The sequence below is a fragment of the Pangasianodon hypophthalmus genome, chromosome 16 (genome assembly GCF_027358585.1).
Source record: "Pangasianodon hypophthalmus isolate fPanHyp1 chromosome 16, fPanHyp1.pri, whole genome shotgun sequence".
Lineage (NCBI taxonomy): Eukaryota > Metazoa > Chordata > Actinopteri > Siluriformes > Pangasiidae > Pangasianodon > Pangasianodon hypophthalmus.
In genome coordinates, this window is record NC_069725.1 from 5,564,809 (window position 1) to 5,588,281 (window position 23,473).

The 23,473-nt window shown below is 39.2% G+C and overlaps 2 protein-coding genes across 4 annotated transcripts; both read right to left on the reverse strand.

Moving 5' to 3' along the window:
* Window positions 1-1,042: 1,042 nt before the first annotated feature.
* LOC113530967 (uncharacterized) lies at window positions 1,043-9,110 on the reverse strand. Of its 3 annotated transcripts, XM_053240975.1 has the most exons (14): window positions 8,953-9,110; window positions 8,546-8,848; window positions 8,104-8,436; window positions 7,887-7,925; window positions 7,228-7,332; window positions 7,092-7,123; window positions 4,369-5,981; window positions 4,187-4,256; window positions 3,954-4,039; window positions 3,438-3,767; window positions 3,172-3,261; window positions 2,705-2,801; window positions 2,422-2,459; window positions 1,043-2,195 (listed from the first exon to the last, which is right to left on the reverse strand). In XM_053240975.1, the coding sequence occupies exons 1-7, from the start codon at window positions 8,990-8,992 to the stop codon at window positions 5,718-5,720; spliced, it is 1,116 nt and encodes a 371-aa protein (XP_053096950.1). In that variant the 5' UTR covers window positions 8,993-9,110; the 3' UTR covers window positions 1,043-2,195; window positions 2,422-2,459; window positions 2,705-2,801; window positions 3,172-3,261; window positions 3,438-3,767; window positions 3,954-4,039; window positions 4,187-4,256; window positions 4,369-5,717. The 3 variants fall into 3 exon arrangements, with proteins under 3 accessions (XP_053096950.1, XP_053096951.1, XP_026777207.3); XM_053240976.1 differs by having other exon boundaries at window positions 3,954-4,256; window positions 7,887-7,922; XM_026921406.3 differs by having other exon boundaries at window positions 3,954-4,256.
* Window positions 9,111-9,928: 818 nt separating this feature from the next.
* Window positions 9,929-22,694, reverse strand: LOC113530966 (uncharacterized). The gene is made up of 7 exons (XM_026921405.3): window positions 22,445-22,694; window positions 22,038-22,340; window positions 21,599-21,928; window positions 21,388-21,426; window positions 20,568-20,672; window positions 20,428-20,459; window positions 9,929-12,240 (listed from the first exon to the last, which is right to left on the reverse strand). The coding sequence occupies exons 1-7, from the start codon at window positions 22,482-22,484 to the stop codon at window positions 11,980-11,982; spliced, it is 1,110 nt and encodes a 369-aa protein (XP_026777206.3). The 5' UTR covers window positions 22,485-22,694; the 3' UTR covers window positions 9,929-11,979.
* Between the last annotated feature and the right edge of the window lie 779 nt (window positions 22,695-23,473).

The following is a 23,473-nucleotide window of genomic DNA, read 5'->3' on the forward strand; positions in this document are numbered from 1 at the left end:
TGTGTAGCTCGACATTATTATTATTATTATTATTATTATTATTATTATTAAAGAAATTGCCTTTCTAGAGAAGCTGTGGGCCAGTTAATTTCTGTCCGCGGGCCACATTTGACTTCGGACACCCCTGCCCCAGGCTAATTACGTTTATTATTAAATATTAAATACATATGCATTTATCATAAAATGTTCAGTGATCACTTTATCCTTGTCAGGGTCATGGTGGCTATTCTGGAAACATGGGACGCTAGTCCATCACAAGCAGAAAACCGGAGAAACCCACACAGACACAGGAACAACATGCACATAAACTCACACAGACAGTAACCCAAGCTCAGGATCGAGCCAGTGACCCTGGAGCTGTGAGGAGGCAGCGATACTCACTGCACCACTGTGCCACCCTATAAATAAATTCATTAGCCATACTGTCATTGCTTGGAAGAAAACATCTGAAATTTTCATGTCCTATGTTCATTTATGAGTGAATGCCAGAGTTTTATCATGGGAAAGATATGCATGCATCTTATTACAGTTGTTTTAAGAAAATAACAACCCAATCATCCACAAAAACGTAAAGAACCTGGAGAGAATTGTCTGTAGTTTCTCTTTTGGTAATGACAAAAAAAATGCAATATTTCCCAAACACCTCCTAAACATGCTATGCAAGTCATGCTCTTTGTGCTATGAAAAAGCATTAATGATTATTAGCTGAGTTCCCTGCACTACACTTGGGTCTGCTTTGTATAAATTACAAAAACATAATGTAGTGTTACGGTCCTATTTTAGACTACTTTCTGCAAAAATGTTACATCATTTATTCCAACATTTCCATGTTTTAATTGCTATTCATTATGGTAATGAAGTGTTTGGTGGGCGAAAGTGCTGACTCTACAGATCTGACTTACTGAAAGGAACCATAATTCCTATAACTATGAATAAAACTGCGAACACCAGCATAATTTCTTACATTAAAAAAGCAGAGCTGACAGTCATCCAACAACAGAAATATTAAACAGCTTCTTTTATTCCAGTTGTTTCACTTTCATTACAGAATTGCTGAAAAAAGGAAAACAACTTCCACGTTTGCTTGGCAGCCTGCAAAAAACCCTCACGTCTGCTATATGCAGTTCTGCACCGAAATACAGCGACTCCAAAAAGTATTTGGACACTTAAGCCACAAATGTATGAATTTCACTGTTATAAAACAACATGTCAAACCAAGTGGCATTTATTTTAAAATGATACCAAAAAATAGATTATGTTACAGATATAAAAATAATAAAATAATAAAAAATTTTATACTTATGCAAGAGACTGTAAATCACCCATAAAATACCAAATGCATTCACAGCACAGCTGATTAGAATTTATTTATTTTTGTTTATGAAAAAGAAATGTTGACTAAACCACAAAAAAAATAATAAAAATAATTTTTACTAAAACAATGATGAAGCTTTTTTGTAAAGTTAATGAGCGTATTAGTGGCAAACTCAAAATCTTGGCATTACCGATTTTAAAAGAGACTAAAATAATTTTTTTTGGTTTTAGTCTACAAAACATCAGTCACTTTAACACTCAATCATCTCCAATTCAACAATGTTCACTCTTAATTGGATAAAAACAAGGCATTTAGATAAAATAAGAAGGGACAGTCTTCACTTACAGTGAAGTTTAGAAGTATGTTTTTATAGATAGAGAAAGCAAAGGAGAATTTCATTGACATGTAGCAGATATACATTATTATACAGAATATAGCTTTCCTTCTAAAGCATCAACAGCATAATTAAAACAGAATGTACAATGCGTTGAATGAGATTACAGCACACACACACACACACACTCACACAAAATGGCTAACAGTCCTCCAGAAACTGCACCTGTGATCGAACTAGCATTGATTTCATTTGAATTTCAATGATCAACATTTGGATTTCAGTGATCAACATTCTTTTTTAGATCACAGTCCTATAAAGAAGTGAAGAGAGACACACTACAGCGTTGGGACTTGAGCCACTACGAGGCAGCTCAGAACATTAAGAATAGCAGAGTTCAACAGCTCAAACAGGAAGTCTGATTTGTGTACTGGTGCAGGTTTCATTTTCATTTTGAGTTCATTCTGATGTTTCACTGGTTCATTTTGAGTTCATTCTGATGTTTTCATACAAATGAGCTGAATCAGTGTTAAAATCAGAAGTAACCTGAAGGCAGAAAAATAAAGATAATTGTCACTCTAATACTCTAACAGTAATGAATTCATTATTATCATGTGTTTTTATATGAATGAGGAGATTTCTGAAATTATATTAACAATAAACTGCTTCAATATACCACATTATAGAATTATATCATATTCCAAAAACATGAAAATAATGCTACGCAGTTACTTGAGCACATTCACACACTCACACGAACACAGTTACTCACTGGATTGTTGTCTTTACTTTTGGATGAAGGCATATAATCTGTAATCGTAAACAAAAGGCATGACACTATCAGCTGTGTGTGTTTGTGGACATGCTTATATATCTCGGTGGAGACAAATTTACAACTTATTTAAAAAAAAAAAAAAAAAAAGAAGAACTGAAAGCAGACCAAGGTTTCCTTTTGGTTGCTGTGGTTGCTGAGGTAAAGGTTAGAGACAGGTTTGGGCATAGCACAAGGATAGTGAGTTTGTGTGTGTGTGTGTGTGTGTGTGTGTGAATTTTACCTTGTTCTCTTTTGTCTCAGTTTGTAGACAATCAGTGCAAATGCTCCAGTCAGCAGCAGAGCCGCACAGACACACACACTGATAATGATAGATGGACCTGGAGACAGAAACAGAGACAATACAGAACAGGAAGAGACCAAACACATCATACATGACCAAAACACATATTCTGTAGTGTGTATGTGTGTACAGTAGGGCTGCTGTTTTGTTTCAGCTCCCTTTTGTAGAAAGCAGCAGCATCCTGATACCAAACTGAGATCAAACCCAAAATATTCCAGTTCCTGATGTGGAGGCCTAACACACTGTTCACCTGACAGTAACACATTGATCAATAGACAGTAACACACCGATCTTCTGACTGTAACACTCTAATCCCCTGACAGTAACACACTGATCCCCTGACTGTAATGCATTTAACATGAATACAGAATGAAAGAGTGAGTTATACAGAATGAGTAAGTTCTTACTGAAACGCAATGGAGATGGAGTTTCTCTCGGTGCTGCTGATGTCATCATGCAGGACCCTGTTGTTGCTGGTTGAATGTTTGCGCTCAATTCTATTGTATTTAAAATATAAAATTGCAAGATTCATGGACACGTTAGCTGTTTATAACTTTTTAAAATGTCATGACTGAGACAAGACTCTAATGCTGTCTGTACACACGGTTTTAGTTCTAGTGAGAATTATTTGTGTAAACATTTATTTTCAAAATGACAAAAATAAAAGTTTCACCTGTAACATGTAGATACATCTCTGTAAAGTAGGAGTAATATCTGACTGACCCTGCTCCGTTCCACACGCCAAATAAATAAAATACTTCATCAGCTTCTCTCACGTCGCTGATGTTCACACTGAGAACTTTAGCACTTCTGTCATCAGAAATGGAGAATCTGTCATTCTGAAATTTTGTGTTAGTATCAAGAATGTTTTTAATAAAATTGTCATCATCCACCGAGTAAACATATTTGCTGTTTCTCTCATACTCCCCTGGATATTTACAGGTGATGGTGATATTTTGCCCAAGATAAGCGTTCATTATTTTTGGCACCCCACAAGATGCATCTGTCAATTATACAAACAAACAACCAAAAAAATAAATAAATTACAGTTTATAAGCTGCATAGATATTTAATACGCTGCACAGTTTATAACAGTATCAGCTCTATAATACCATATTAATGCTTTGATTTTGTGTGATAAAATATTTCCTAGTTTGTACTATTAAAAAAGTTTAAAGATTTTACTCACTATTATGAACTTTTAGGTTCACAGTGGAGTTGCTCTGATTCCCCAAACCAAATCTGTATGTTCCAGCATCCTGTGGCTTCAGCTTTCTGATCAATATTAAGAAGAAGTTTTCTGTGTTTGCATACAACATAAATCTTCCATCGTGAACTTGGTGGCGTTTGGTGTCAGCACGTATTATATCAGTGCAGCCTTTTCCGTCCACCTTACAAATATATTTACTATTGTGGTCGTACCACTTTATGTTAGAGATTATAATGACACTTCCTCCTGAGTAACCAATCACATCAGAGCAGTCTACTGGACCTGTCAATCAAAAGAAAATCTCACTCATGTCTGTAATCTCACTGAGCTTTCAATATTCTCACAATCCAGGATAAACTACTTCACATGCAGTTACTAAGGAAGAATATCTGACCTGAGATCATGTAGAAGGTGAAGATGATGAGAATCTTCATCCTGGAATGAAATTCAGCTTCACTTGACGTCTACTCCTTTACTTCTGTTGAAATTTGCTCTTTCTATTCCACTGAGGAAAGTTCTACTGATCCTCGCTTTCACTTTGCAGTCCGATTTCTTTCTGCTACTTTAGTTCTGTCATTTCCTCTTTTCTCACAATGATGATGATGGAGAGCCATGTGAAACCCACCCAAAGTTATTCTGATATACTGTTTGCTTCATTAAATTTTTTATTCACTTTGTTAATTTGCTGTGTTTTATCAGTTGCTTAAATATATACAAGAAAAAAAGAAAAAAAAAACATGAAGGCAACTCAGGCCTTTATAGTTACCTTTTTATTTAATTTATATAAGTTATTGTCCAGAGGTTTATAAGCACAGTGGCTGAACATTGTGTTGACATTGCAGTGACACTCCTAAACACATAGTTCATTTAATAAAGAATGAGAAAGAATTTTAAAGGAAAGCAGAAAACACAAGGTTAGTGTTATTTCCCTGATTTTCTTTTATACTCTGAAATACTGTCTGTGATTATATCAGTCTGTAGGTGGTTACTCTTGTTGGAAGTAAAATCTCGTGTTAATTTTTCTCTCACCTGTAAAAAATATTTAGTGTAAAATCCCATGAAACACTTAATCTTTAGAGGCACAACTCTAAATTCCACAGTGCTTGTAAAGTTTAGTACTAGTGAAAATTATTTTAAATGTTCATTATTTTTAAACAATGTGAATAAGAGTTTCATCTGTAATCTTCAACTGTATCTTTCTAAAGAATCCTAGCAAGCAACCACAAAGTTTTTCAACAAGATTCATCAAAAATTATCATATTTTTTATATGTATATATTTTATATTTTTATATTTTATGTTTGAACATATATCTGATACATTCATAGTAAATACACAGAAGCATCTGGTCTTTTTCAGCTATTTTCTTCAAGATGAAGTACTAAAGGCCATTTGATATGAAATCCTTTAGTGTCACCTTGTGGTAAATTCCCACAGTGAGGCCTATAAAGTAAAGAAATAAGCAACCTACTAAAAAACCATTAAGGTTTGCAAAACTAATCTTAAAGTCAAATTACAATTTCCACATGGATGCCTACATTAGGAAATAATACATTTAATGTCATACCAGGTGGCATTTATTTGTTATTTTGCCACATAATCAAAACTGCCAACAAAAGATATTGGTTACAAAAATAAGATTTTTGTATATTTAATACTGCTTTGCTGTTTGTATAATTAAATGTAAGAAATTATATAATGAATATTTTTGTTGAAAGTATATTTTGTTGAAAATATAATGAAGTTATTCCAGTCTTGAGGTGTGTTGGACAGTGGCATATTCAGTGGCAGATTCCTCCTTACTGAAAGTGACTGCAGCGTCATCTGGATTCTTCTGGAAACTCACAGTGGTGTAAGTGAGATTTTGGTCTTGGGGTGGTTGTACTGTGGAGAAGATCTCTCTGTCAGGGTCAGTGGGCGAAGAAGCATTCATATAAAGTTCAGTGTCTGAGGCAGAAGCATGGTTGGTGTTATTAATCTCCTCGTAGACACAAGCAGCAGGGGGGACCTGAAAGTTGACAAGAATGCAAGTCTATGAAGCAAAAAAAATAAAAAATTTCCCTTATGATGCAAACATTTGTACAGTGTCCTATACACACTCTGTAGCAGCTGGGGATATGGGTTAGCATGAGCAGGTAGCATTGCCAGGATAAGCTGTTTTCCCTGTATATTCATATGATTTCTGTTTCCTGAGCAGTGAGTGTGTGAATATGTATGTGGCTGTGAGCTGAACAAACAAGCGAGCTGGAAAGATGCAAAGTTATTTGCTTTGAAAACTTTTACGTCACTGACTGGCTACCATGTCCAGGGCATGAGATTAAATTATATACCGTGCTTTTACCTTGGGTCTGCTGTGTTTCTGAGTCACCTACTGCCAAAAATGTTCTTCATTTATGAAACGTTTAGTAAAATTGTGTAAATGTTTTTGTCAGTCAAACTGCAAAAAAATTTCTGACCAGATTTAGAAAAATTAGTAAGTGCCAATCACATGTAGATTACCAAGGGCATTCATGGCACAGCATTTATTGATGCCCAGAAAACTCCATAAAAGGCAAAAAATCTCACAGATATTGTTGCTGAAAACAACAAAAATGATAAGTAAATGGTGAAAGAGGGCTTTCTAAGTGTGGTATGTGCTAAACCTTCCAGTAATGCAGCTCAGCCACTGCAGTGTGTCAGCTACTAGAGACACACACTGACTCGTCTTCCCTTAATAGGGTGCCATGACTTTTGTCCTAATTGATTGGATTGTCTTATGTGTCTTAATTTTATGGGTTTGTTTTGGATTGCTTATTTGTCATGGGTATGAAATGGCTCACAAACTGTTGTGCAATTCATCCATACATATAAAATTCCAGTGACTCATGCTAATGTATTCTATTTTAAACCGATCATTCAAAGTTCGCATTAATGAGTTTTCTTATATGTAAATTTATACAAACTCACGAGTTATTGTAGAATATGAACATTCTTCTGAACTAACTGTAATTTCATTAATGCCACACACATTTTTGTCTAAATGCTCCTGTGAATGATTTCTGAATAAATCTGTTCATATTCAGCTTGATAAATAAGGCCAACTGTCACACACGTAACACATTCAGATATAAAAGCTGACCTGTTCATTGTCTTTAGATGAAGGTGTTGAACCTGTTAAACACAAAACAAATGCCTCAGTTTCTTCCAGCCGACCCTGACAGTTATAAAATCGTATTACTGATGATAAAATTTGTGTTAGAGAGAAAAAACTCTACCTTGTGTTCTCTTGTGTCTCAGTTTGTAGATCATCAGTGCCAATCCTCCAATCAGCAGCAGAGCCACACAGACACACACACTGATGATGATAACAGGGGAAGAACCTGGAGAAAGAAACAGAGACAATACAGAACAGGAACAAAACAAACATCTACGTTACCATAATCTTTATACCTAGCCATTAACCTGTATGTCAGAGTGTGTATGTGTGTACAGAAGAGCTGCTTCCTGCTCTTTTTGAAATCCTCTGTGCTGGTGTAATGATGTCATGTTGTAGAAGAAGGACATTAGAAGCTGCAGTATCCTGGTACCAAACTGAGATCAACCAGGAACCTTCCAGTTCCAATCATGTTCCAGTTATTGGTGTGGAGCCCTAACAAACTGATCCCCTAACTGTATCACACTGATGCTCTCACATTAACAAACTGATCCCCTAACTGTATCACACTGATGCTCTCACATTAACACACTGATCCCCTAACTGTATCACACTGATGCTCTCACATTAACACACTGATCCCCTAACTGTATCACACTGATGCTCTCACATTAACACACTGATCCCCTGACTGTAACCCACTGATCCTCTGATTGTTACACATTTAACCTGAACACAGAATAACAGAGTGAGAGTTATGTATAATGAGTGAGTTCTTACTGGAATACGCTCCATTAAATGGGCTCGCTGTCAGTGCTGCTGATGTCATCATCGAGGTAGTGGTTGTTGTGTAAAACATGAAAAAAATAATAATAATTACACAGTAAATTTTAGAATTTTAGACATGAATTTAGTACTGTCCTGTAAATCACACATATTTAGTGTTAGTGACATCTGTTAGTGTAAATATTTAAAACAACATGAAAAAAAGTTTCACCTCTAACATGCAGCTGAATCTCTGTGAAGTAGGAGAAATACTGGACTGAGTCCGCTCTGTTATACCCTACACATAAATAAACTCCATCATCAGCTTCTCTCACATCACTGATGTTCACACTGAGAACTTTAGCACTGCTGTCATCAGAAATGGAGAATCTGCTGTTCTGAGATTTTGATCCATTATCTAGAATGGCTTTATTAAAAACACTGTCATTATCAAGTTTCATGATGTACTTGTAGTCTCTCTCATACACCGCTGGATAGTTACAGATGATGCTGGTATTCTGTCCTCGATAAGCGTTCATTATTTTTGGCCCCGCACAACAAGAATCTGTCAATTACACAAACAAGAAAATGAAAAAGCTCAATAGCTGTGTAATGCCTTAACGATGCTTTAATTTTGTGTTGTAGGCATAAAATGTTTCAGTTTTAATAATAACCATTAACAACTTTCAGGGTCACATCAGTGTATCTCTGAGTTCCTGCTCCCATTCTGTACATTCCAGCATCCTGTGGCTTCAGCTTTCTGATAAACGCTGTTAAGAATCCTTCTGTGTTTTTATACAGCATGAATCTTTCCACTTGAAAATCGTTCTTTCCAGTGTTCAAACGTATTATATCTGTGCATTCTCTGTTTTCCACCTTACAAATATAATTACTCTTTGCTGAACTAGAGTAGACATTAGAGATTAAAATGATGCTTCCTCCTGAGTAGCCAATCACATCAACACAGCCCACTGGACCTGTCAATCAAAAGGAAATCTTACTAATGTCTATAACTCTACTTAATACACTCACAATCCATGACAAATAACTTCATATGTGGTTAATAAAATGAATAGCTGACCTGATATTAGGGAGAGGGTGAAGATGAGGAGGATCTTCATTGTGGACTGGAGCTTCACTTCACTTCTACTCTTCTTTTGCTCTTTCCAGCACACTGAGAAATGTTCTATTGGACTTCTCTTAGCTTTTGTTGCTCAAATTTCCTCTTTAGACAGGATCTTGTGTGTTGGTGTTTTACACTTTCTTAACACCTTCTGCAACGCAATGCTAACTTCCTCTATATTACTGGATGTGATTAGTGTTGGTGGTTATAGCTGCCTTTTCCAAGTATGTTCACTAAAACTTGCCTAAAAAATGGATACTATCTGTCAGTACCTATCAGTGTACTGATCTTGCCATATTAATAACATTAATAAAATATATTTATGACAGTTCCACTGAAAATAATTAATATAAGCTAATAATATAAGATGCTAGTAATAGGGAAAATGACATTTTATTTTATAAAAACCAGATCTAGTTCCTGCAGTAAAACCTCCAGTACTACGCTGGCTGTAACCTCGATATCTCTATGTTCAGAGAGCATTTTTACTCCATTAAGTCAGTTTTGTTTAATGGTGTTGTGCAAGTCTCACCACATGAGCTGTGAATACAGGAAGTGTTGCATAAATGTGGGGAAGTTTGAAAATGTTTGGGTAGACATTTCGGAATGTTTAATGTATTTAAAATGTCAGGTTACAGAGATTTTTCTTTTTCACATTTAGTATAGCTAGCTAGCCAGTAGCTTTCAAACAGAAATAAACAAACAAACAAACAAAACATGATCTGGTTAATCTCGTTTCACACCATAACATCTGGCAACCAAATAAACAAACCTAGAAATGTGTTCATAATAACTTTATTGACCTTTTATAAACATCATTTCAGCTCAATTACTCAACAAAACAGTGTTTTTTGACACATATATATAATCAGCTGTGCAGTATGAGTGTTATGTTAGCTGCCCATGAATAATCATTTGGAGCTGTTAAAAATACTTCAGCAGGGGTTCACCCCGAAATCCCCCCTCAGTTACATCTCTGTCTCTATGTCACGCCTGTTCGTCTTCATTCTTGTTAGAAAGTAGAGGTGCTGTTGTGCCTTCATCACTAATGACGAGGTGTTCAGGGAGCATTTGCAGTTGCCTGTGATGTGCAGGCCCAAGAAACTGAAGTGGCTCACTGTTTTTACTGCCACACTGCCAGTGTGTAGAGCAGTGTGAGATACTCAGGTCTTTCTGAAGTCAAAAATCACCACTTTAGTCTTGCTGACATTAAGAGAGAGATCATTGTCCTTACGCCAGACTTCAAGCTGCCTCGCTTCCTCTCACTGATGTCAGTGACGAGCCTCATGACATTGCAGTCATCAGCAATCTTGATGACGTGGTTGCTGTGATGTCTGGAAACATAGATGTGGTTGAGCCTGTAGTAGTTGGCTCTATACTGTCTCATTAAAAGCATTCTGTTGTATAAAGGCTATTCTGGGACACAGCAGCGAGTCATGTATCGAGAAAATAATCTGTAAAACTATATTACTATATTAGTGATCTTCTTCCGTGTATTTATTATTAAAATCACAAATGGAACAAACAAGCTATTATAAATGGAATAAACAAGCTCTTTTGGGTCCCGACCACACGTGTAAGCCTTGGCCATCCATAGATAGCTGTGTGAGGGAGATGTCAGGTGGACCATCCACAGCATATGGCTTTACAGCTTATATTTAACTGTTAGTTACTGTTTTTGCATTCCTTCTGTCTGGTTTATTGCTTAGCATTCCTCACTTAATGTAATTATTCTCTTTTACCAGCTTCACTCACTCCATTAGAGTTGAGCTTACACAGACATTATTATTATTATTATTATTATTATTATTATTATTATTATTATTCACTACATAATTTGATAATGGAAATTGCAGTTTGTGTTTATTAAATAACTAAGAGATGTGTTAGTTAGAAAACTTGCTGCCCCCAAGTTTGATCTTAAAGCTCCTCCTACTGTCTGCTTACATGTTTTCATTTTATGGGAAACATACTTACTGTTTAGACAGTTACTTTTATGCTCTAACAATAAAATCTGCATGAAATCCCTTCGGCTGTTTTTACAGTCTAAGTGATATGACATCAGTGCTCTATGATAAAGCATAACAAGGCCTGCAGAAAGAGTCTAAGGTTTGTTAGGATAGATGTTCCCTAGCACTGTCTATATTACCCTTATCGGTGGTGGCCCAACACCTTAATAAAGAAAGGATATTATGACTAAGATTACACATATGTAAAAGCAAAAGTTTTCCTTCCAGCATTACAACAATCATTGCTCTGATATTAGATTAACTTGTTATACACTTCAAACTGCACACTCCTTACACGTCTAACAAGACAAACATACAGTATAACATATGAAATACATTGTAAATGTACTGAATATTATAATTAAATATGAACCATCCATATTAACCTTATCAGTTCCTTGTAAATTAACATGCACCTTCCTAACATTTAAGATCACTGCAGTATCCGTAGAACAAACTTTTGAAATTGTCATTTATTTTTTGCTGAAGAACTGCTCATGTGCACCTTGATTATTGAAGTTAACAATAATTTATTGTTCTTTTCTTTATATGAATTTGCAATCAATTACTTAATATGCAAATACACTTATAATAATGACATAGGGTTTCACTCAGGTGTTATGATACAATCTTCACCAGCTATGGGGTCAGTTACACCATTTCATCATGTCACCAACATTTCATTCACATATAGATGATACGTATTACATTTTACATTTTTTACATAACATTTTTAAGCTTACATCATTAGCATATATAAAACAGAAAAAAAGAGCAACGTGTGAAGCACAGAAAAACACAATGAAGTGTGCTGTTATAGGAAAATAATCAGTTATGAGGAGTTACTACTACCACCCTGAGGTGATTATTTTCCAATAACAACATGTCCAAACATATACCACGGCAATTTGCCAACAGTTACATTTTTAATCAATAGTCTCACATCATAATAAAAGAATAAATGAAAAAGTAAGCATTAAGAATGAAGGGTGTGGTAAATAGAGTTAGTCTGAGTTCTAGTATTCAGACATTGGTAGTGTGAATGTGATTGGTCGGTGGTGTGAGTCAGAGATGCATAACCTGAATCGGATTGGTTGGTGAGTGGATCCAGTGTTTGGTACGTTGAATCTGATTGGCTTGTAAATGAATCCAGTTTCTGATGATTCAATCTCATTGTGAAGTTCAACTTTTCATGCGGGGGTAAATTAGCCAGGTCATTCTCATTAACAGAAGGAGCCTAAAATAAGAGAAATAAATTACTGTTACTTTTTAGTGTAGTGGGTTGGTAGAATATCCATCACTCCCAGGCGCACAGCGTTAAGAGTTATAAAGTTTTCAACATATTCTGTATTTTATGGCCCTGTCCTGTCCTCTTTGTTCTTCCTACACAAGTGGAGCCAATTATTCGGGCAAGACATGTCTATCTGATTGTGCTCAAAGAGCTTGAACTTATGGCAGGTAGAAAATTGTACAGATGGAAATGGTGAGAGAATTGCAACCCAGTGTCATACAAAAAAAAAAAACGTTTACATACAACTTATTTGGAGCACCTTCTATACGATGAACATCAACATTCTCTCACAAGCACATGATGTACACTCACAGATGTAACACACTTGAAGAAGGCAACAAGCGTGATTGATTTTTGGGTTCTTTCGTTTATTCAGCCAGCAGTCTTACAGATCTCGCCACAGCTCCGTGCAACACATTATTGCGTGAACTACTACTAACTCTAACTCTTTTTTCTCTTTCAGGTCTGCTCTGGGGATTTCCATCTGGCTACCGCCACCCACTGGATACCCATTGCCTAGCAGTGAGTATGCAAAAAAATGTGTGCGTGTACTGAATATTTTAACATACATAAAACAATTAATCACTATTGAACAGACATTACAAAGAAAAATTAATATATTTGGGGGGGCCTAGCTTTTTATACGAAAATTAACCTATCAATATATGTATTCTAGATTTCTCCACATTCTCCCCTACAAAACAGAATGTAGTCCTGACATTCTCAGAATACATTATTGGTTATTCACCAGTGAGATTACTTCTTAGGTGGAGTCAGTGATACAAAAGTTCAAGTACTCGTGCTATACGTTCACACGCCACACACAACATTTATCTCCTTTTCCATGCAGTGTGTTTGCAGCAGACATCATTGTGCACCATGATCTTCTACCACCATCACTGTTCATCAACAGGAGTCTGTACTTTCACTGAAGGAATCTAACCTTGAACCATTGAAACAATCTACTTTGTAAGTGTTTTCTTCTGGAATGTTGTGGCTACTACTTTATAATTTTTTTTGCTTTTCTGTTTCTCAAAGGATGTGTTCTTTTGCAGGCTGGTTGTGAAGGAGTCTCCGTGTCACTCTCTTCAGCCTCATCTGTTTCTCTGACCTCTCTTTTTGAGGATGACACATCATCTTCTCTCCGTCCTGCTCCTTGCTCATCTTCATGCTCTGGATGTGCATCGTTCAGCATCACTGTGTCGTCTGGATGAGGTTCTGACTGTAGACGCCTACTGTCGTTTCGACTCTCCCTGTCAACTGGCACGCCAACCAGGCTTCTCCAATCATCTTTACCATCTGAACTGTCACAGTGCGTCTGATTTTGCTGTGTTGATGTTTTTTCAACCTTTTTCTTGTTCTCTTTTTCAGGTCTTCCAGGAAGGTGTTCCTTTTCTACAGGTAAGTAATCACACAGATTTCTGTGCAGTATCCTTGTTTTCCCTTTCCCATTTTCAGGTTGAACTTCATATACTGGACTATCCTGGTACTTCCTCTGAGTGACAACTTAAACTTGCTCTTCCCAGAATGGTCTGAGCTTCCCGGGTCTGCCCTTCTCCTTAAAGTTACGGACTAGTACCCTATTACCAGGGAACAATTCAGCTCCATGCACTTTCTTGTCATACAGAGCTTTTCCTCTTTCCTTCTCTGTGCGACACTCTTGAGGCCAAGTTGTAAACTTCCATCATTCTCTTCCTCCAGCCCTCAGCATAGTCATGGTAAGAGGAGCTTTGGTCTTTCGCTGGAACATCAAACATGATATCAATGGGCAACCTGGGCGTACGACCAAAGAGGAGGTAATATGGTGCAAACCCCGTCGCCTCATTTCTTGTACAGTTGTACGCATTCACAACTTTTGCAAGTGATGTCTTCCAGTCGGCTTTGGCGGTCTCGGGCAAGGTCCTCAGCATTGTGAGCAAAGTTCTGTTAAACCGCTCAACTTGCCCATTTCCCTGCGGGTGATACGGTGTTGTATGGGAGCCTTGCACACCACTGTACTCTTGCAACTTTGCAAACAGCTTGTTGTCGAATTCCTTGCCTTGATCGTGGTGCAGCTTCGTTGGGAACCCAAACTTCAAAACAAAGTCTCCGAACACTTTCTCTGCAGCTGTCTTGGTGCTCTTGTTTCTACACGCATATGCTTGAGCGAACCGTGTAAAGTGGTCCATCACAACTAAAATGTATTCATAACCTCCTATACATGTCTCCAGATGTAAGAAATCAATGGAGACCAGCTCAAATGGATAAGTGGTGGTGATATTGGTCAGAGGAGCTCGGGTCACCCTGTTTGGAGGCTTGCTTCTCAGACAACTGCAAGCACGTGTGACATAGTGTTCCACTTCTCTTTGCATGTGGGGCCAATAAAATTGATCCATGATCAAGTTCTACACTCGTTCTGGTGATATTGGTGATATTTTTTGGCAGGACCAGCTGATGACGGGTTGCTGTTTTACGGAACAAGAGACCATGCTCATCCAAGTATAGTCTGGCCTTTTCCCTCATCAGTCCCCGAGCCTCTTTGCCCTGGCTCCTGTTTATGTGGCGTGATTTCGATTTGAGACACATCAAGACTTCTCTGATTTCAGGGTCATCTTCTTGGGCTTTTCTCAGAACTTCCTTGGGAATCTCTGCAACTGATGTGAGCAGCTCCTCCTCTTGTTCTCCCGCCAGCACTGACTTAATGGTAAGTGGACACAACCACGGGCCTCTCTCCACATTTTGTACCATCACTGACTGAGTTATACTAACCATGACATCAGGGTGTATTTCTTCCGAGCAGGTTTCCAGGTACTGTTCCATTGACAGCAGCATGTGTGAGAGGCCGTCAGCATCCCTGTTTGACTTTCCGGGACGGTACTTGATGGTGAATCGAAAATCAGCAAGTTCGGCTACCCATCTATACGTGGTGGCATTTAGCTTAGCTGTTGACATCACATAGGTGAGAGGATTATTATCTGTGTACACAGTAAATGATGGTGCATGGAAAACATAATCTCTAAACCTCTCACATATGGCCCACTTCATGGCCAAAAACTCCAACTTTCCCAAATGGAGATGGTAGTTTTTCTCAGGAGGGGTCAGGGCTCTGGATCCGTATGCTATCACTACTAACTTGCCTCCCTGTCTTTGATACAGCACTGCGCCGAGGCCTTCCTGTGACCCTTCACAGTGGAGTACAAAGGGTTCATTTAGATCTGGATACCCCAGCATGGGTGGATTGGATAAGCAGTCGATCAACTCACAGAGGACCTTTTGATGCTCATCTGTCCACGTGACTGGATGTGACGATGCAAGCTGTCCCTGGTGACTTTTCCCCTTGCCCTTCCGCTTCAGCGGTACTCTTTCTTTTGGTGTTGTCGTTTCATTGAGCAGCACATAAAGAGGGGCGGCTTTGCAAGAAAAGTTCTCAATGTACGACCAGTAGTAAGAGAGCAATCCTAATAACTTTCTCACCTCGCCAACTGTCTTAGGGGTCCTCTCCTTCAGTGCTTGGACTGGAGCGATGTCAGCCGGGTCCATCATGTACCCATCTTTGGTCACCAGCCTCCCTAGCAATCGTACCTGGTTTCGGAACACTTCACATTTTCGAGGCGTTAGCTTAACACCATATTTCTGGTAACACTGCAACACCTTTCTAAGGTCCTGAAGATGATTATCAAATGTTTTTGAATGGACTAGGTTATCATCTAAATAAGGTTGACAAACCTTATCACGCAGTTCTCTCAGGCACGCCTCCATGCTCCTTTGAAATTTGGCAGGTGCATTTGACAATCCGAATGGGACTCTCACCCATTCATATAATCCCCACGGTGTTATGAACGCAGTGAGAGGTCGGCTGGATTCCTCTACAAACCCCTGGTGATAGGCTTTGCCCTGATCGAGGACTGAAAACCAGGCGCTGCCCACCAAGCTGTCAAGCATGTCCTGTATACGGGGGATGGGGTGTCTATCTGGAATGGATTTCTTATTTAACTCCCGGTAGTCGCAGCAGAGGTTCCATCTTTCTTACGCACACAGACTACCGGCAAAGAGTATGGTGATTTTGATCTAGTAATCCATCCCTTATTCAACAAATCCTCCAGGTATTCTTTAACCTCTTTGTGCAGTGGCTTCGGGACAGACATGTATGTGTCCTTCACAGGTGTGGTATCATGGAGGCGGATTCTTAGCTGGAGAGATGGGATACATCCCACATCACTGTCATTGCAGGCAAAGGCACCAAGCTGTTTTACTTTCTTCTGCTGTTCGGATGTTAGGTGGTCAACGCAAACCGGAGGGTCCCATAAGCATTTCCCTTGGATTGTTAACGTCTCAGCATTTTCCGTAGATTGAGTAACTTTACTGTCTTTAAGGGGCGGGCTTTGAGTGGTGTGTGTTGTATTCTCGCATACACTATCTCGCTGGGCTGTTGGTGGTCTCACCTCCGCTGGGTAGACAGCCTTTACTCGCTGTATATGGCCCAGAACTGCACATGGAGGCAGGTCAATGTCATGGACAGTATCGTTAATCACTGGAATGCAGATGCGTGAACAAGTCCCTCTCTGGAGGTGGACGATGTTTTCCTCCACCCTCAATCCGTCTGGCCACCGTGCGCACTCATCCGGCACAAACAGGGCATCTTGGTCAGATAATAAAGGGCCCGTTTTGATGCAACATTTAACAGCTGTAGCCTGTTTAGCTGGAATTTTTGTTACTGACCTTCCCGTTTTCGCTACTCCATCGCTGCATCCATCGTCCTGACTTCTCACTAAGTTCAGTAACACCTCTGCTTTCTTACAGTCGCAGGACAGGGCAGTACTCATGGCTTTGGTTGTTACCCCGGGAGGTTGCTTGACACCATTGTTCAGAAGATACTCAATGACACTGTACCAAATAATGGGCTCCTCTGCCACCTCATCATCACCAGATACTAATACAGGTACCTCCAATTCCAGCGGTGTGGCTTTGTCTGTTCCTAGCTTGAATGTCGCTTCGACCCAGCTTTCAAATGGGATGGCTGTTTGATTTACTGCTCGACCGGTGAGACTTCCAGGACCTAGAATCTCTTCGAGGCTATGTAGCATGGTGTATGGGAGATGTTCTTTTCTCCACTTTTCGTTCATGAGACTTGTGAGCCAGTATCCCAGAGTGCTTGTGTTGCCACACCATCGAAGAAACAGTTCACCAGACATTTCTCTCCAATCAAATTCAGCAACTGTGCATTGTGTTTGGTGGATAGCTGATTAGCACTTAATGATCTGATGAGCTATAGGTAGGTCTCCTTCTGCTTCGCTGTTTCTCGGGCTTCCAACTGCTTGATGCTGTCACACAAGAGTACATTTTGATGTTTTGACCACTGGGATGGTGTCGTATGAGCTGTTACCATCATACTACTAGCTGAGTGCCCTCTTTCTGTTCTTCCTGCAGGTGGTCCCCTGCACCCTCTGGAAAGGTGCCCACTTTGCCCACATTTAAAACAATGGGCACACTGGTCACCTCTACCATGCTCCTGACACCCACGGCATCCCCGCTTCCATTCTCTGTGCTGTGTGGAACTGTAAGCAGTCATCACTTTCCTCATTTCTCCAATCTCCTCCTTCAGCTGCTTGACGGCCTCATAGAGCTCGAAGTCTTTCTTGTCTGTGACCTCGGCGTTTTCAAAGCTTTTACTTGTGTGTGCGTGGTCTGTTCTTTACCTGCAACAGCATGAACTATTCTGTCTTGACTTTGATGCAATTCTGCCTGGATCTCAGTGACTTTAGTCTCTTTGATGTGGGCATTTTTCTTGAACTTTTGCTGTCGCTCCCACTCGAGGCTTGCAGCTTCATTCATCTTTGTGATGAGAACTTCATCTGTGACTGTAGGGTCATCAACGCAGGCTTTAAGTTGGTATTTAATGTGGTCATTTGACAGGCCTGTCCCCAGAGCACGTAGGAATCTTCTCTGTATGAGAAGATAACTCGAAATGATGCTGCAGTTCTGCGTACTGTTTCTTTAAATACGCGAGCTCCACTGAACTCCTGTCTGTGTCACCGCCGTCATCTTGTACCGTGCGGTCGCTGCCTCGCGTTATATCGCTGGCAAACTAACAAATCTTTCACACGTTGAGGGGCTACATCATTCTCTTCTGTTTCTTTAACATTCTCTACCACTTCACTTATTAATCTGATCAGCGAGTGCCATTTACTCTGTCCCTCTGCCGATAATTTTGCATACACACGCACCTTGTGCAGGTGATCGAGCCGCAGCCGGAGCAATGCCTCGCTCAGCCGATCTTGCAGTTGTTCTACGTCCATGCTCAACGTCACTGTAACTCACTCAAAACGGCACCGCTGATCCCATCCTCGTCGCCAGTATTTTGTAACACACTTGAAGAAGGCAACAAGCGTGATTGATTTTTGGGTTATTTCGTTTATTCAGCCAGCAGTCTTACAGATCTCGCCACAGCTCCGTGCAACACATCATTGCGTGAACTACTACTCACTCTTCTCTTTTTTCTCTTTCAGGTCTGCTCTGGGGATTTCCATCTGGCTACCGCCACCCACTGGACACCCATTGCCTAGCTGTGAGTATGCAAAAAATGTGTGCATGTACTGAATATTTTAACATACATAAAACAATTAATCACTATTGAACAGACATTACAACGAAAAATTAATATATTTGGGGGGGCATAGCTTTTTATACAAAAATTAACCTATCAATATATGTATTCTAGATTTCTCCACACAGACCACTTTATTAGGAACACATGAACACCTACGCATTCATGCAATTATCTAATCAGCCAATCGTGTGGCAGCAGTACAACTATTATGAAGATACGGCCAGCAGCTTGGGTAACATTCACATCAACCTTCAGAATGGGGAAAAGATGTTGACCGTGGCATGTTTGTTGGTGCTAGATGGGCTGGTTCGAGTATTTCTATAACTGCTAATCTCCTGGGATTTTCATGCACAACAGTCTCTAGAATTTACTCAGAATGATGAAATAAATAAAAAAACTTCCAGTGAGCGGCAGAACTGTGGATGGAAACGCCTTGTTGATGAGAGAGGTAAACAAAGAATGGCCAGACTGGTTCGAGCTGACAGAAAGGCTACAGTAAATCAGATAACCACTCTGTACAATTGTGGTGAGCAGAAAAATATCTCAGAATGCACATGTCAAACCTTGAAACGGATGGGCTACAACAGCAGAAGACCACTTCAGGTTCCAATTCTGTCCGCCAAGAACAGAAAGCTGAGAATGCAGTGGGCACAGGCTCACTGGACAGTTAAAGACTGGAAAAAACGTAGCCTGGTCTGATGAATCTCGATTTCTGCTGATGCACTCAGATGGTAGGGTCAGAATTTGGCACCAACAGCATGAAACCATGGACCCAACCTGCCTTGTGTCAACAGTCCAGGCTGGTGGAGATGGTGTAATGGTGTGGGGGATGTTTTCTTGCCACACTTTGGCCCTGTTAATACCAATAAATCATCATTTGAAACCTATTTAAGTATTGTTGCTGACCATGTGCATCCCTTCATGGCCGCAATTTACCCATCTTCTAATGGCTACTTCCAGCATGATACTGCACCATGTCACAAAGCAAAAGTCGTCTCAAACTGGTTTTATGAACATGACAATGAGTTGTTCTTCAGTGTTCTTCAGTGGCCTTCCCAGTCACCGGATCTGAATCCAATAGAACACCTTTGGGATGTGGTAGGACGGGAGATTCGAAGCCTGAAAGTGGACCTGAAAAATCTGCAGGAATTGCATGATGCAATCATGTCAACATGGACCAGAATCTGAAAGGAATGTTTCCAACATCTTGTGGAATCCATGCCACGAAGAATTGAGGCTGTTTTGAGAGCAGAGGGAGGCCCTACCCAGTAATAGTAAAGTGTTCTTAACAAAGTGTTCAGTGACAGTATTTCACTAGACCACTCTGTAGGTCACATTCTGCAACAACAAAACCACAGCGACATTTCCACTGTGCTACTTGAATAAGATTAATATGTAATCAATATTTTTAACTCATTTTTAAACACAGAAGCACACCAATAACCCCCTTCCTTCCCCGACCCCCAACATATGATTATGATCATATGTATTAAAAAACAAAATGCCACTGTTACACACACATAACACATTCAGATATAAAAGCTGACCTGTTCATTGTCTTTGGATGAAGGTGTTGAACCTGTAAAACACAAAACAAATGCCTCAGTTTCTTCCAGCCGACCCTGACAGTTATAAAATCCTATTACTGATGATATAATTTGTGTGTGTTTGAGAGAAGAAACTTTACCTTGTGTTCTCTTGGGTCTCAGTTTGTAGATTATCAGTGCCAATCCTCCAATCAGCAGCAGAGCCACACAGACACACACACTGATGATGATAACAGGGGAAGAACCTGGAGAAAGAAACAGAGACAATACAGAACGGGAACAAACCAAACATCTACGTTACCATAATCTTTATACCTAGCCATTAACCTGTATGCCAGAGTGTGTATGTGTGTACAGAAGAGCTGCTTCCTGCTCTTTTTGAAATCCTCTGTGCTGGTGTAATGATGTCATGTTGTAGAAGAAGGACATTAGAACCTGCAGTATCCTGGTACCAAACTGTGATCAACCAGGAACCTTCCAGTTCCAATCATGTTCCAGTTATTGGTGTGGAGCCCTAACAAACTGATCCCCTAACTGTATCACACTGATGCTCTCACATTAACAAACCGATCCCCTAACTCAGGGGTGTCCAATCTTATCCAAAAAGGGCCGGTGTGGGTGCAGGTTTTCATTCCAACCAAGCAGAAGCCACACCTGATAGTCTATTGAAAGCCAGGATCAACTGATTAAACAGGTGGAATCAGGTGTGGCTGCTGCTTGATTGGAATGAAAACCTGCACCCACACTGGCCCTTTGTGGATAAGATTGGACACCCCTGCCCTAACTGTATCACACTGATGCTCACACATTAACAAACTGATCCCCTAACTGTATCACACTGATGCTCTCACATTAACACACTAACCCCTGACTGTAACCCACTGATCCCCTGACTGTTACACATTCAACATGAACACAGAATAAAAGAGTGAGAGTTATGTATAATGAGTGAGTTCTTACTGGAATGCACTCCATTAAATGGGCTCGCTGTCAGTGCTGCTGATGTCATCATCGAGGTGGTGGTTGTTGTATAAAACATGAAAAAAAAAATTACACAGTAAATCTTAGAATTTTAGACATGAATTTAATACTGTCCTGTAAATCACACATATTTAGTGTTAGTCACATCTGTTAGTGTAAATATTTAAAACAACATGAAGAAAAGTTTCACCTCTAACATGCAGTTGAATCTCTGTGAAGTAGGAGAAATAGGGGACTGAGTCCACTCTGTTATACCCTACACATAAATAAACTCCATCATCAGCTTCTCTCACATCACTGATGTTCACACTGAGAACTTTAGCACTGCTGTCATCAGAAATGGAGAATCTGCTGTTCTGAGATTTTGATCCAGGATCTAGAATGGCTTTAATAACACTGTCATTACCAAGTTTCATGATATATTTATAGTCTCTCTCATACTCCGCTGGATAGTTACAGATGATGCTGGTATTCTGTCCTCGATAAGCGTTCATTATTTTTGGCCCCGCACAACAAGAATCTGTCAATTACACAAACAAGAAAATGAAAAAGCTCAATAGCTGTGTAATGCCTTAACGATGCTTTAATTTTGTGTTGTAGGGATAAAATGTTTCGGTTTTAATAATAACCATTAACAACTTTCAGGGTCACATCAGTGTATCTCTGAGTTCCTGCTCCCATTCTGTACATTCCAGCATCCTGTGGCTTCAGCTTTCTGATAAACGCTGTCAAGAATCCTTCTGTGTTTTTATACAGCATGAATCTTTCCACTTGACCACGGTTCTTTCCAGGGTCCAAACGTATTATATCTGTGCATTCTCTGTTTTCCACCTTACAAATATAATTACTCTTTGCTGAACCCCAGTAGAGATTAGAGATTAAAATGATGCTTCCTCCTGAGTAGCCAGTCACATCAACACAGCCCACTGGACCTGTCAATCAAAAGGAAATCTTACTAATGTCTATAACTCTACTTAATACACTCACAATCCATGACAAATAACTTCATATGTGGTTAATAAAATGAATAGCTGACCTGATATTAGGGAGAGGGTGAAGATGAGGAGGATCTTCATTGTGGACTGGAGCTTCACTTCACTTCTACTCTTCTTTTGCTCTTTCCAGCACACTGAGAAATGTTCTAGTGGACTTCTCTTAGCTGTTGTTGCTCAAATTTCCTCTTTAGACAGGATCTTGTGTGTTGGTGTTTTACACTTTCTTAACACCTTCTGCAACGCAATGCTAACTTCCTCTATATTACTGGATGTGATTAGTGTTGGTGGTTATAGCTGCCTTTTCCAAGTATGTTCACTAAAACTTGCCTAAAACATGGATACTATCTGTCAGTACCTATCAGTCTACTGATCTTGCCATATTACTAACATTAATAAAATATATTTATGACAGTTCCACTGAAAATAATTAATATAAGCTAATAATATAAGATACTAGTAATAGGGAAAATGACATTTTATTTTATAAAAATCGGATCTAGTTCCTGCAGTAAAACCTCCAGTACTACGCTGGCTGTAACCTCGATTTCTCTATGTTCAGAGAGCATTTTTACTCCATTAAGTCAGTTTTCTTTAATGGTGTTGTGCAAGTCTCACCACATGAGCTGTGAATACAGGAAGTGTTGCATAAATGTGGGGAAGTTTGAAAATGTTTGGGTAGACATTTCGGAATGTTTTATGTATTTAAAATGTCAGGTTACAGAGATTTTTCTTTTTCACATTTAGTATAGCTAGCTAGCCAGTAGCTTTCAAACAGAAATAAACAAACAAACAAACAAAACATGATCTGGTTAATCTCGTTTAACACCATAACATCTGGCGACCAATTAAACAAACCTAGAAATGTGTTCATAATAACTTTATTGACCTTTTATAAACATCATTTCAGCTCAATTACACAACAAAACAGTGTTTTTTGACACATATATATAATCAGCTGTGCAGTATGAGTGTTATGTTAGCTGCCCATGAATAATCATTTGGAGCTGTCAAAAATATTTCAGCAGGGGTTCACCCCGAAATCCCCCCTCAGTTACATCTCTGTCTCTATG